The sequence below is a fragment of the Gorilla gorilla genome, chromosome X (assembly GCF_029281585.2).
Source record: "Gorilla gorilla gorilla isolate KB3781 chromosome X, NHGRI_mGorGor1-v2.1_pri, whole genome shotgun sequence".
NCBI classification, from domain to species: domain Eukaryota; kingdom Metazoa; phylum Chordata; class Mammalia; order Primates; family Hominidae; genus Gorilla; species Gorilla gorilla.
The window spans coordinates 114,283,720-114,295,746 of NC_073247.2; the positions used below are offsets into that span (position 1 = coordinate 114,283,720).

At 40.9% G+C, this 12,027-nt stretch overlaps 1 protein-coding gene and 1 long non-coding RNA gene across 2 annotated transcripts; both read right to left on the reverse strand.

The window, feature by feature from the left end:
* Nucleotides 1–1,411: 1,411 nt before the first annotated feature.
* LOC134757899 (uncharacterized) lies at nucleotides 1,412–6,084 on the reverse strand. Its single transcript, XR_010132480.1, has 2 exons — nucleotides 5,821–6,084; nucleotides 1,412–1,902 (listed from the first exon to the last, which is right to left on the reverse strand). It is a non-coding gene; the product is annotated as an uncharacterized lncRNA (long non-coding RNA).
* A 217-nt stretch (nucleotides 6,085–6,301) lies between these two features.
* TMSB15A (thymosin beta 15A) lies at nucleotides 6,302–9,773 on the reverse strand. The gene is made up of 3 exons (XM_004064545.4): nucleotides 9,678–9,773; nucleotides 8,076–8,192; nucleotides 6,302–7,136 (listed from the first exon to the last, which is right to left on the reverse strand). The coding sequence occupies exons 2-3, from the start codon at nucleotides 8,173–8,175 to the stop codon at nucleotides 7,099–7,101; spliced, it is 138 nt and encodes a 45-aa protein (XP_004064593.1). The 5' UTR covers nucleotides 8,176–8,192; nucleotides 9,678–9,773; the 3' UTR covers nucleotides 6,302–7,098.
* Between the last annotated feature and the right edge of the window lie 2,254 nt (nucleotides 9,774–12,027).

The following is a 12,027-nucleotide window of genomic DNA, read 5'->3' on the forward strand; positions in this document are numbered from 1 at the left end:
AATTATTATACACCATCACCAAGTGGGATTTATTCTAGGAATGCAAGATTAGCTTGTTACAAGAAAAATCTAGGACTGTAACACTCCCTCCCACCCCCCAGACTGTGAAGAAGCCAAAGGACCACAAAACAACTGAGACAAGTCTAGCTCGGCAAGTAGATGAGTTTATTAAGACTTACATACAGGACATTCCTGGACAGCAGCAGGACGACTACAGCGAGCTGCCCACCACTCATCTCTAAGCTGCTTTTAAGCTAATTTTCTGTCTCATTGCCTACTCTGTGTGTGTGTGATGGGAATGTTTCTTTTGGTATGTTCCCAGCTATGCCTCAGGATGTTTGAATTCTCAGGGACACCCCCTCCTTTTCTGGGTGCCATAGCTCTGGCTTACTGCCCAGCCTTTAGTGTTCAAGCAGCAGACAAACACCCTTCAGTAACCTGGTAGAGAACCCATCACACTACATAGCTTAACATATGAGAATCAATTAATGAAATATGTCATATCAATAGAATAAAAATGGAAAAAGAAATGATCATTTCAGTAGACACAGAACAAAGTTGTATACAATCCAAAACCTGTTCATAATAAAAACATTCAACACACTAGGAACAGAATGGAACTTCCTCAACCTAATAAAGGTCATCTATTAAAAACCCACCGCTAGTATCATATTCAGTGGTGAAAGACTGGCAGCTTTCTCCCTCAGATCAGGATGTTTGTTCTTGCTATATCTAGTCAACATTGTATTGGAAGTTCCAGCCATTATAATTATATACAAAATAAACAAAAGGAATCCAGATTGTAAAAGAAGTAAAACTACCTCTTTGTAATTAACATGATTTTGCACATAAAGAGTCCTTCAAAACCCCACTAAAAATTCTTAGAATTAATAAACCAGTTGAGCAAGTTTACAGGATACAAGATTTATATACAAAAATCATTTCTATTTCTATATACTAGCAATCAACAATTCTAAAATGAAATTCTGAAAACAATTCAATTTATAATCACATAAAGGGAATAAAATACTCAGGAATGAGTCTACCAAATGAGGGGCAAAACTTGAACTCTGAAAACTATAAAACATAATTGAAGTAATTGTAGAAAATCAAAATAAGTGGAAAGACAACCCACATTCATAAATTGGAAGAATTAACATTGTTAACAGGGAAATACTCCCCCAAATTAATCTACAACTCAACATAATTCCTAGCAAAATCCCGGCTGTCATTTTTGTAGAAATTAACAAGCTGATTGTAAGGTTCGTATGCAAATTTAAGTGACACAGAGTAGCAAAAGGAATCTTGAAAAAGAAGTACAAAATTGGAGAACTCACACTTACTGCAAACCTTCAGAAATCAAAACAATATGGTAGTGATATAAGGAAAAACATAGATCAATGGAAAAAAATAAGAGTCTACAAAGCAGCCCATTTATTACAGTCAGTTGATTTTTTTACAACAGTGCCACACTACTCAATGAAGAAAAAAAATAACCTTTAAACAAATGGTGCTAGGACAACTGAATAACCATATACAAAAGAGGGAATTTGGATGTTTTCCTCACACTATATATAAAAATTAACACAAAATGGATCAAATACCTTAAATAAAATATAAAACTCTTAAAAGAAAATATAGAAGTAAATCTTTATGATCTTGGATTTGGCAAAAGATTCTTTGATATGACACTAAAAGTATAAAAAATGACAACAAAAAATATTCAGTACCAACCATCTTTGTATCCTTGAGTGAATCCTGATTTGTCCTTTTAGGTTCTTAATATAATGCCATATTAGATTGTTAATATTTCATGTAGAATTGTTGTATTCTCATTTGTAGGTATGTTTTCCCAGAACTCTTTCACCATGCTCTTGTCAATGGATTTTATCATCATATTTTCTGTAAACAAAAATAAAATTATTTTTTCATAGTATGCACACTTTTCATTGGCAGTAGAAATACCTGAGCTTCAGTGGTCTGACAGGAAACATCTTTGGAAGACAGGGCATTTGAGATGGTAACTCATTGATAACCTGCTGCTTCCATTCTTCTTAGTCCTTAAGCTTTTTTTTTCTTTTGTAGGAAAGGGGAAGGGTTTTAATTCTGTAATTTGTGTTTTGTTTTGTAATTATCACATTTCATCAATATTTTCTATTATAGATATTCAAAATAGTCATAGATATTTGAAAGAAATATTGTTTTGGTAAAAAAAATTTCCTATTTTTTCTTCCTAAGGTGGTTATTTAGAGGCATATTAAACAATTTTTTTAAGCCAATGGCAATAACACATTCTCAGTTTGGGTTTTTCTAGGAATAACTACTGCAAAGAAAATAATTTTAAATTTGATAAATATTTAAGGATGTTTTATACATTCATAACTATCCTTAATTTTGTTTGTGTTGTGTCTTTGGAGACTGCTCTTTTGCCATTTTTTCATCTCTCTGATTCACTGAGGGGGTTTTTTGTTTTCGTTTCTGCTTTTGAGACAGGGTCTCACTCTGTTGCCCAGGCTGGAGTAGAGTGATACAAACACGGCTCACTGCAATCTACATCTGCCAGGCTCAAGTGATAATCCCACCTCAGACTCCCGAGTAACTGGGACTACAGGTGTGCACCACCATGCCCGGCTAGTTTTTTGTATTTTTTGGTAGAGATAGGGTTTCACCATGTTGCCCAGGATGGTCCTGAACTCCTGAGCTTGAGCAGTCTGCCTGCCTTCGCCTCCCAAAATGTTAGAATTATAGGCATGAGCCACCACACCCAGGCTGATTCACTGAGGTTTTGATCAGAACTGAAGGCAGTTACTTGTCAGCCAGGTCCCTTGTTTTCCAGAAGCACTCTCCTCCCCCAAGTCAGAGAATTTCTGCTCAAGTCAAGAAAAAGCTTTTAAATCCATAGGCCAATCTCTTCTAACAAAATCTAATTCAGGGTGGGAAATGTAGTGCTCTGAAGCAGGTGGAAAATCTCAGGGCTTGATTCAGAGGACAAAACTACATCATTTCTCCCAGCCCCCAGTGTAAAGCAGAGACCAAAGTAAAGAATGTTTGTATTCTCTTTGTCCACGTGGTAATAATAACAACAATAATCATAGTAATACAGCTCCTTTCTATTCTCCCCCACAGCTATCCCTGCCTCCACTAATTCTCTGCTTACCAGTTGTTTGTCCCCTTAAAATTCAGGTCCAGCCTTCATGAAAATAAATTAGAGATCGAAAACCTAGCTGCGTGGAAACCTGTGATACTGAAGCATGTACAATACACATTTTCCCTCATATGAATGTGTTTATTATATCTTACTTGGTTTCTTACCTCTAACAAGAGTACTCTGTCCATGGATCATTGTAGGTCAGTGCATCCTGAAGGTAAGAGAGTGTTACAGCACAAAGACCTGCAAAAGCTATATGCACCTCCCAAGATGTGGCTCTCCCACTTTTGAATCTACTTAAGACACTTCACACGCTTTATTTGGCCATTGGCATTCTTACTTTATCCCTTCTATGAGATTGTAAGTCTCTGGAGGGCAAGGATTGTCTCTTATTCATCTCCTATATTCTCTGCACACATGCTTAGATGTAATAGGCTCTTGACAAATGCCTGCTGAATTTCAAAAAAAAAAAAAAAACTTTATGTTTTCCTAAGTGTCTGTTCTAGCTAGCTACTACAGCCCAGTCCTGAAAGCATTTTCATTTTTACCTAAAGCAGTGGTTCTTAAGCTTGAATGTGCATCAGAATCACCTGGAAAGCATGTTGAAACAGTTTGCTGGGCCCCTCGGCCAGTTTCTGATTCATTAGTTCTAGGATAGAGCCTGAGAATTTGTACTTCTAACAAGCCCAGGTGATGCTAATGTTGCTGTTCCATGAACCAATACTTGGAGAACAAGTAAGCTAAAGTAAAAGTATTGCCAACTGATTACTCCATCTGTTCCTCTCAAGATATCAACAATACCAATTTTCAGGAAGGAAACATTCTACGTGAAAGAGACACAGAAGACAGATGTTGTAAAAAAATATGAAGTCACAAATCATAAAAGGAAAGAAGTAATAATATATACACCATAATTTTGCAAAATTATGACAAGAGAACATCCCTTGCTCTCACTGAACCTGAATCTCTGGGTATGAGGCCTAGGAATATACACTAATTACCAAGGGTGATCGTAATGCTCATGGCTAAGGGACCACACTTTGAGAAGTTCTCCTGGATATATTCACAAGTAATCATCACGAATCTAAGCTACATCCTATACATTATTCTAAGTTTCCTTGTTTATGTATTGAGCAATAACTTCTCCTGTGTAACCTGAAAAATGTCTCCTTTCCTCTCTGAGCCCTGGTTTCTTCACTTAGCAAATGCATTTCTATCACGCAGCACGCTCTAAATCTACTCCAGGCTCTGGCAATGTTACCTCTTTTTCCTTTCTCTATAAATGTAACTGCCCACAAAAACGTAAGGCTACAACAAAGGCTTAGTGCTGTCAGTTTTGCAATTAATAAATGAATTCAGGGTGATAAATCTCAATCTCTTTTTATAGTGGGTTTAGGGGGAAAAAAATCCTCCCTTGTTTGGGAAAGGTAAGTGAACCTTGCAGCTAAAAGAGTAGCCTGACATTATTTTTAAAATTCAGGGAAAAACTACAGTAGGTAAGCAAATGTTTTTCCCATCTCATTTGTGTGAATATTCACTTAGCAACCACAAGTATTTCACCTCTCATCATATACCTTTCATCTACTCTCACTCAGTTTACCACTTATACTATCCAGGGTAGAATCAATGCCTTAATGAAAAGGATAGATACCAGATGTAATTGAACACTGGGAGTTATTGTCCAATCCCAGCTTACCTGAAAATATTCATGCTCTCCTTTAGGCCCTTTGAAATGGGCCTAACTTTGAGTTGGATTAATATACAAATGCAGAGGCTGCTGGATCTATCATGGATATATAGCATTTTTATCAAATTTGCAAGTAGCAACACTGAAAGGAGAGCAAATGTGTTGGATGATAGAATCAGAATCCAAAGAAATCTGATAATGGCAAACTTGGGCACACCTAACATGCAACCAGCATGGTTCTCCATCCATGTGACTTGGGTCCAGAGGATCTGAGAAGTGTCTCCTGGAGAAGACTTTGAGGTATGAGGGCAGGCACACAAAAGCTGACTTCAAATACTGGAGGGTAGATAACTACCTTGTGAAAGTATCCAAAAAACTGTCTGAGGACTGTTGGATAGGAGCTAAAGGGAGGCAATTTGGGACACAGTGTAAATAGCATGTCATTGCAAAGGGTTGAGTGACTGTTGGACAACTGTTTCAGATAGGAGGTAAGTTACTGGTGACCGACATGGTTACTTCCAAGGTTCAAATCCTCTGGCTACACTAAGCCCTGTGATTGTGTCGCCTCATCGGCACTTGATCAAAGTTGACCCACCTACTGTTTTGCTTGTGGAACTTTAAGCTATAGCGAAAAAATGGCTTCCACTTCCTGTTTAAGAATATGAGCCCTTAGAAAAGGGAGGTAAGAATACTACTTGAGGTTGCAAATAGGTGCTAAAAGCATAATTTATTTATTTTTTTTGTAGAAAAAGCTCACAGTCTGGATTAATAGAGCCACAGTCTGGATGGTTATACGGTACACATAAATGCTAACACTTCTAATTAGTGGGATTATATGTAATTGGCTTGAATAAATTTAAAGTGATAAAAGTATTAAGGGCATGGATTGGGACATGTGCATTTATATGTATTCCTTATTGTATTAGTCAGCTCAAGCTACCATAACAAAAATATCATAGACTGTGTGGCTTAAACAGAAATTTACTTTCTCACAGTTCTGGATGCTAGAAGTCCCAGATCAAGGTCCTGCGGTGCTCTCTTCCGGGCTTGCAGACAGCCGCCTTCTCACTATGTCCTCTCATGGCAGTGATCTCTCTCTCTCTCTCGATCGCTCTCTCTCTCTCCCTCTTCCTCTTCTTCTTAAGGCTACAGTCCTGTTGGATTAGAACCTGACCCTTATGACCTTATTTAATCTGAATTACTTCCTAGAGAACCTACCTCTAGATATAATCACACTGGGGGTTAGGGCTTCAATATACAAATTTGGGGGTACACAGTTCAGTCCATAGCACTTATGTTCATCGTGAACACCAAAAATGCTTGGTTCATAAGACAGCAAATTCTGTTCTACACAAGAACCAAACCAGAAGCTCTCTACTACAGGTCATTAACAGGTATTAGATACGAGTTTATGCTCCACAGAAGGCATATTGTGTTTAGTACAGTGCATGTTAGCAAGTGCCTCTGGCCCCTTCCCCATCAAACCCCAGCCTTGGGTGTCCCCTTCCATTAAGTTGAAAAATACTTTCCAAAAGGCAAGAGCGCTCCGCTTTAATATTCATCTTGAGCAGATCACTTCAGACCTTGTATTTTCATTTCTTCATTCTGAGATAAGGGGGTTAGTCCACATGACCTCCCTTCCCAAGGTTTTCTAACTCTGTGATTCCAACTCTAAAGAAATAGCACCTAGCATCCCCAAGTCAGGACTCACTAGACCTGGAGAGAAGTAAATATTTCCCACGTGAATAATCTGCTAAAACAGTTTTCCTTCAACCATTCTGTTTGGCTGAAAAGTATATCCTTGTGTACTTTTCGTTCCATAGAAGACCACCAAGAGTTAACCACAGGAGTCTCAAGATAATGATTATATTGGTTACTTTATTACTACATTAGAAATGCAAATAAACTGTGAAAAGCTGCAAAAGCATGCAACTTCATGAAGATTATGAAGCAATGGAAGCACCCATCATAGCAGGTTAAAACAGGCTTATCCAGTATGGGATGCAAGAACTACATACACAAAGGTCATCAATGGTGAGATTATTGACAGCATCTGCCATCTGGAACATATGCACCAATGGTAAGTTTAAAAATGAATTTAAGGAAACATTGGCTACCTCTGACTTCTTAGCCAGGGAACATAGGTGAGAGGATATCAGAAGATGCCTAAAATCTCTACAAACACATGGGTTTACAAAAAACAAGCCTAAAATCAAGACTCTCAGGTAATGTTGAAATCTGCTGTTGGGAGGCGATCCCCATTTTATGATGTTTGAACACACTCTTTCTCTTGCTGGATAGCTGGGAAGACAAACACAAAAATCATTAACCGTATGTACCTAAGATTTAGTTCAGTTTCTTTCAAAAGAGCTCCTTGCTAAGTCATCGAAGTCTGCATACATGCCTTAAATTTAGAATGCCAAGGCATTAACCACAAATCCTCACATTAGGGTGTGTGCATGTATGTGTGTGTGTTAACTACCTGAATATTCACTACAATCTATAACTGTGGAGGATTTTCTCCCATTTGAGAGATAGAGACATGCTGTTGCCATTTTTTCATAGATGATTCAAGACTGAGATACGAAGCAATTTCTTCGGATTTATCTATCCATATACAACTAGGAAGTTATACCTTTTCAGACAATTTTGACTAACTTTGGAACTCTCAAAGCTAACAAGACAAAAAGTTCCCCTCAACTTTTGCAAAAACACTTGGAGTTTCTCCAGAAGGCTGTATTTCTGGAGGGCAAAACTGATCACTTATCCCTTGAGTCTGCGAGCCCTACGTGCACCCAAGATCTAAACTTGTTCATTGTCTTTATCTCATCATCAGGTAGAGAAGGCCAAAACTGCAAAGTTTGCACGGATCTTTAGGTATAAGACCACTGACCCAAACTGATGGATGCAGAAAAATGTCTAATAAGCATAAAGTGAACAAAACTAAGATTTTTCTAGTGCTAAATCCAATATTCCAAGATTGATTTTTAAGGTGGTTTTTAGTAATTTTCCAACAAGAAACTAGTTTCCCCCCCCATTCCTATTAAGACTTATGTGAGAACTACTTATATAACCCAAGTAGGAAGATGACTATTTGATGTTTTTAACTGTTACATTAAACACCATGGTACTCTAATTATTGCTTACTTTGTGGCAAAAATTTACTAGAAGATAGGTTTATTTACTGAACCTATTAACTTTCTCTACTGTGTGTTTCCACTAGAACCCCCCATGACTTACTTTCCTTTGAGGGAAGAGTATTTTTTTCTTCAGTATTAGTTTTCTTCAGTTTTGACCTGTCAAACTTCTCCACTTCCGACAAGTCTGGCTTATCACTCATCTTGACTAGAAGATAGCCTGAAAAGAATAAACATTTTTAAGAAAACTTACCTGGCAGAACTGTCTTCGGACTAAGGGGTCACAAGCAAAAATTTTCACATTTCATATCAATGTATATTCTACCTGCTCATTTTCAACAGAAAAACAGCAACAGATCTTAGAAAAGTTATATTTTTGTTAGAATAATTTTAACTCCACATCATTAGCCCATTTTGATAGGCAGTAAATGCCGTTGGATCAGAACGCACCAGAAACCAAGATTCTCCAGAAACCCAGAGCCAATATGTCTGACTCTTAAAATCACAGCAAGGGTAAAATGGAGGTGACAGAAGCACAAGAGCAGACAGGGATAGAATAAAAAATAAAGACTGGCTTTAACCAGTTAATGATTTTGTAACAGGAGATAGCACTATTCGAGCATCTTCACTTTCTATTAAATTACTTTTGTTTTTTGGCATTTTTTTTTAGGAGACGGGGAGCAGCACAAAAAAAAAAAGAGTGGCATAAGTTGTACTAATTTCTTTCTATTTTAAATGCCCAAAGATGACAGTACATTAAGGCATTACAATACACGTCTCATAATAGCTCCTTGTGGCATTGGTGTATAAACGTTGTAAGAAGGGACAGCTAACTAGGATCAAACCCAGGACTTCAGCAGAATGGGATAAACCAAATAAAAGTGAGTCTTGTTTCACCATGTTTTCTCTGCAAAGAGAGAGGTAAGGAGATGAGGCTTAGAGGTGCATGGCTGTGGACCTGACGAAATGCCTGGTGCCCTGTGAGCGTCCCGAGTTTGTCCAGAAGAGACAATAGGATATCCCAGAAATCGGAGGGCAGAGTTCTCATTCGCAAGCCCAGCCCCACCCTCGTGGAGTAAGATACTATGTCTAGTCCCTGGCGTAGAATGGAGAGGCCCCCAAGCAGCCAGAAGTGCCGAACATGCCTCCATTCCGTCGAGTTTACCCTAAGACCCTCCTCTGCCAAGCCATCAGACGCCAAGCTCAGAGCTGGGAAACTGGAACTAACAAATAAATAATAGCAGGGCCGGGTGCGTAGGCCAGTCTGTCAAGAGCAGTTTGCATACTTTTTAAAATAACTATTAGCGTTTTCTGGCGCCCAGCCTAACGGCCACGGGAGGAGAAGGAATGAGGACCAAGCCCCAGAGGGCCCATTCCGGGCGGCCTCCAAACTCCTCATCCTCTAAGCCTCCGACCTGCAGCTACTGCGGACAGGTCCCTTTAAGGGTCCGCGCTCCCCGCCTCCCAACCCCGGGGCCTTGTTTCCAGGGACCGATCCCCGGGAGGGCTCGGCATCGCGCGCAGAAGGCGGCCCCCTGGAAGACAAAGGCGCGGACTCGCTAGCCCGGGCGGCGGTGCAGACGCGAAGCGCCAGCCCCAACCTCGGCTCCTCTGGCTCCCGAAGGCGCGGCATCCCCCGCCTCGCAACCCTGACGCCTTCCCATCCCCATGGTCCTCTGGCTCCTGCGAGGCCGCAGGTCCTCACCTGAAAGCTTGAAGACTCGTGAAAGGCTGTTCGCGGGGCTGACACCCAGGCTCGCTCCGGACCAAGTTAGCGTTCCCGCGCAGAGCCCTTGCAGTGCCAAGCCCCCCAGCAGGCCCCGCCCCAGCCCTCTCTGATTGGCCAAAGGTTTCCGGGCTCGCCCCCCCCCCCCCCCCGCCCCGATTCCCCTCCTCCGCTTGAGTGTACAGAGCCTGCGCCCACCCTCTCCTCTAGGATCGGGGCTTGGTTAAGTCAGAGCCGACCCCGCCTCCCCAGGCCCCACCTCCCAGGCCTCTTCCACTGCTTTAGTCCTGAGGGTCCACATACCCTTCATCCTGACTACACTCACTCTTTCACAATAACAGAGGCCTCTGCAATAAGCAGACACATCTCGCCCAGTGAGCTTAGAACATCTGGAACTCCGAGGTCCAAGCTGAATGACCGGTATTTAGGCTCTTTCGGCTTTTTATAGCCATTGGGGCCCAAGGATGCTGTGATAACCTAACAGTAGGTTGGAAGTGGGGCTCGGCGTTGTCTGCTCTAATCCTTGGCCAGGTCATGGAGTAGGGGTGCTCATAGTGAGGGTGGGTGGTTCAGGGCCATTCACCCCTACAACTGGACATTTCTGTGACAGTAGTGCTCTCCTATGAAATGTAAAAGTCACATTTGCAGCTTTCTCGGCCACTGAACACGATAGCAGTTTATAATAATCACAGAACAACTGAGACTATTCACCTTTATATCCCTAATCCCTAGCACTTTGGCCCACAAGACACATTGGTTGTGGAGATGTCTATAGATTGAAGTAATAAATACGTGATGGGGGGAAGTTTTGGACAATAGCACCACCCAGTGTCTGTTGGAAGAGAAAATTGAGGATTCGGTATTTACTTGAAAGGACTAAACGTTCAAGATCATTTTCTGGATACTCACCCAGAACCTTAGAGCGTTAAGGTAAGATGGAGGTAGAACTATGTCTTTAGCTTGCACCCCATGTGTGGTGGTATAGATCTATATAGATCAAAAGTCACTCTTTCCACAAGGATTTCTCAAGGCTTCCCCAGCTTACTTCATTCCCTTTTCTTTGCTTTTGTAGCACGTTGTGTTAACTTGAGAATTGTGTATGTTTGTTGGAGAAACTTTTAAAACAGAAAGATATGCTCATTCAACAAGTAATATTCATTGAGTACCTACAATGTTCCTGGCATTAAATATAATAAACACCAGTGTTTTCACTACACAGATTTCAATGTTGTTAACATTTAGGTATACTTACTTTGTCTTTCTTTTAAGGACTAAAAGCGTTACAGAAAAAATTGAGGTTTCCTTGACCTTCACTTCATTTCCATTCCCCCTCCCACTTCCCCAGGGGTAGTCCTATCCTGAATGTGATGTGTAGCTTTCAGCCTATTTTTCTGTCATTACAGATTAATGTGATTTCTGTTTCCAGGAGCAAAATGAAGCATTGTTTGAACAAGTGATCCAAGGCTAAGACCACACCCCTTACTTCACTTGGGGTTGACAGGAAGCTCCAGACAACCACCCCTCCATAGCCCAAACCTCAAAATCCTGCCACCCTGGTCTGCCTTGAATCATTAGAACTTATCTAATGATGACATTTATCTCCATTTGTGCGAGTCACCCCAAGACACCCTTCAACTCCTATATTCTAACTGCCATAAGGTTGTGTCCACATCCCCTCTTTAGTTCACTTTTCTCACCGCTCCTCTACTAATAAAACACAATACACCCTCGGTAATTCCTCCATATTTTAAGCCTCTTCTCTGAATTTCCCCTTCCATGAGGATTCCAGATCCCCTGAAGCCCACTCATGAGGAGCAGATGAATTTTCACTCCTACCACCACTGTACCACAGATCCTAAAGCTTATGTAAGGGACTTTGCTGCTTCTCATTGCTGTCTTTAGATAGCAATTCCCCTCCCACCCCCCTAAAAACTTCCAGCTTTTGACAACTTATGTCATTGACTAGCCTTTGTTGTTGACATATAACAAATTTCAACTATTCCCGGCCGGGCGCGGTGGCTCACGCCTGTAATCCCAGCACTGTGGGAGGCCGAGGGGGGCGGATCACAAGGTCAGGAGATCGAGACCATCCTGGCTAACACGGTGAAACCCCGTCTGTACTAAAAATACAAAAAAAAATTAGCTGGGCATGGTGGTGGGAGCCTGTAGTCCCAGCTACTCGGGAGGCTAAGGCAGGAGAATGGCGTGAACCCGGGAGGCGGAGCTTGCAGTGAGCGGAGATAGCACCACTGCACTCCAGCCTGGGTGACAGAGTGAGACTCTGTCTCAAAAAAATAAAAAATAAAAATTCAACTATTCCCCACTCGTT

What these genes read in the sequence shown, in the direction of transcription:
- TMSB15A (XM_004064545.4), bottom strand. Translation starts at nt 8,175, where the DNA reads ATGAGTGATAAGCCAGACTTGTCGGAAGTGGAGAAGTTTGACAGGTCA. An exon ending in TACTCTTCCCTCAAAGGAAA is followed by an intron (nt 7,137 to 8,075) that starts GTAAGTCATGGG and finishes TTGTCTTCCCAG; the next exon opens with CTATCCAGCAAGAGAAAGAG.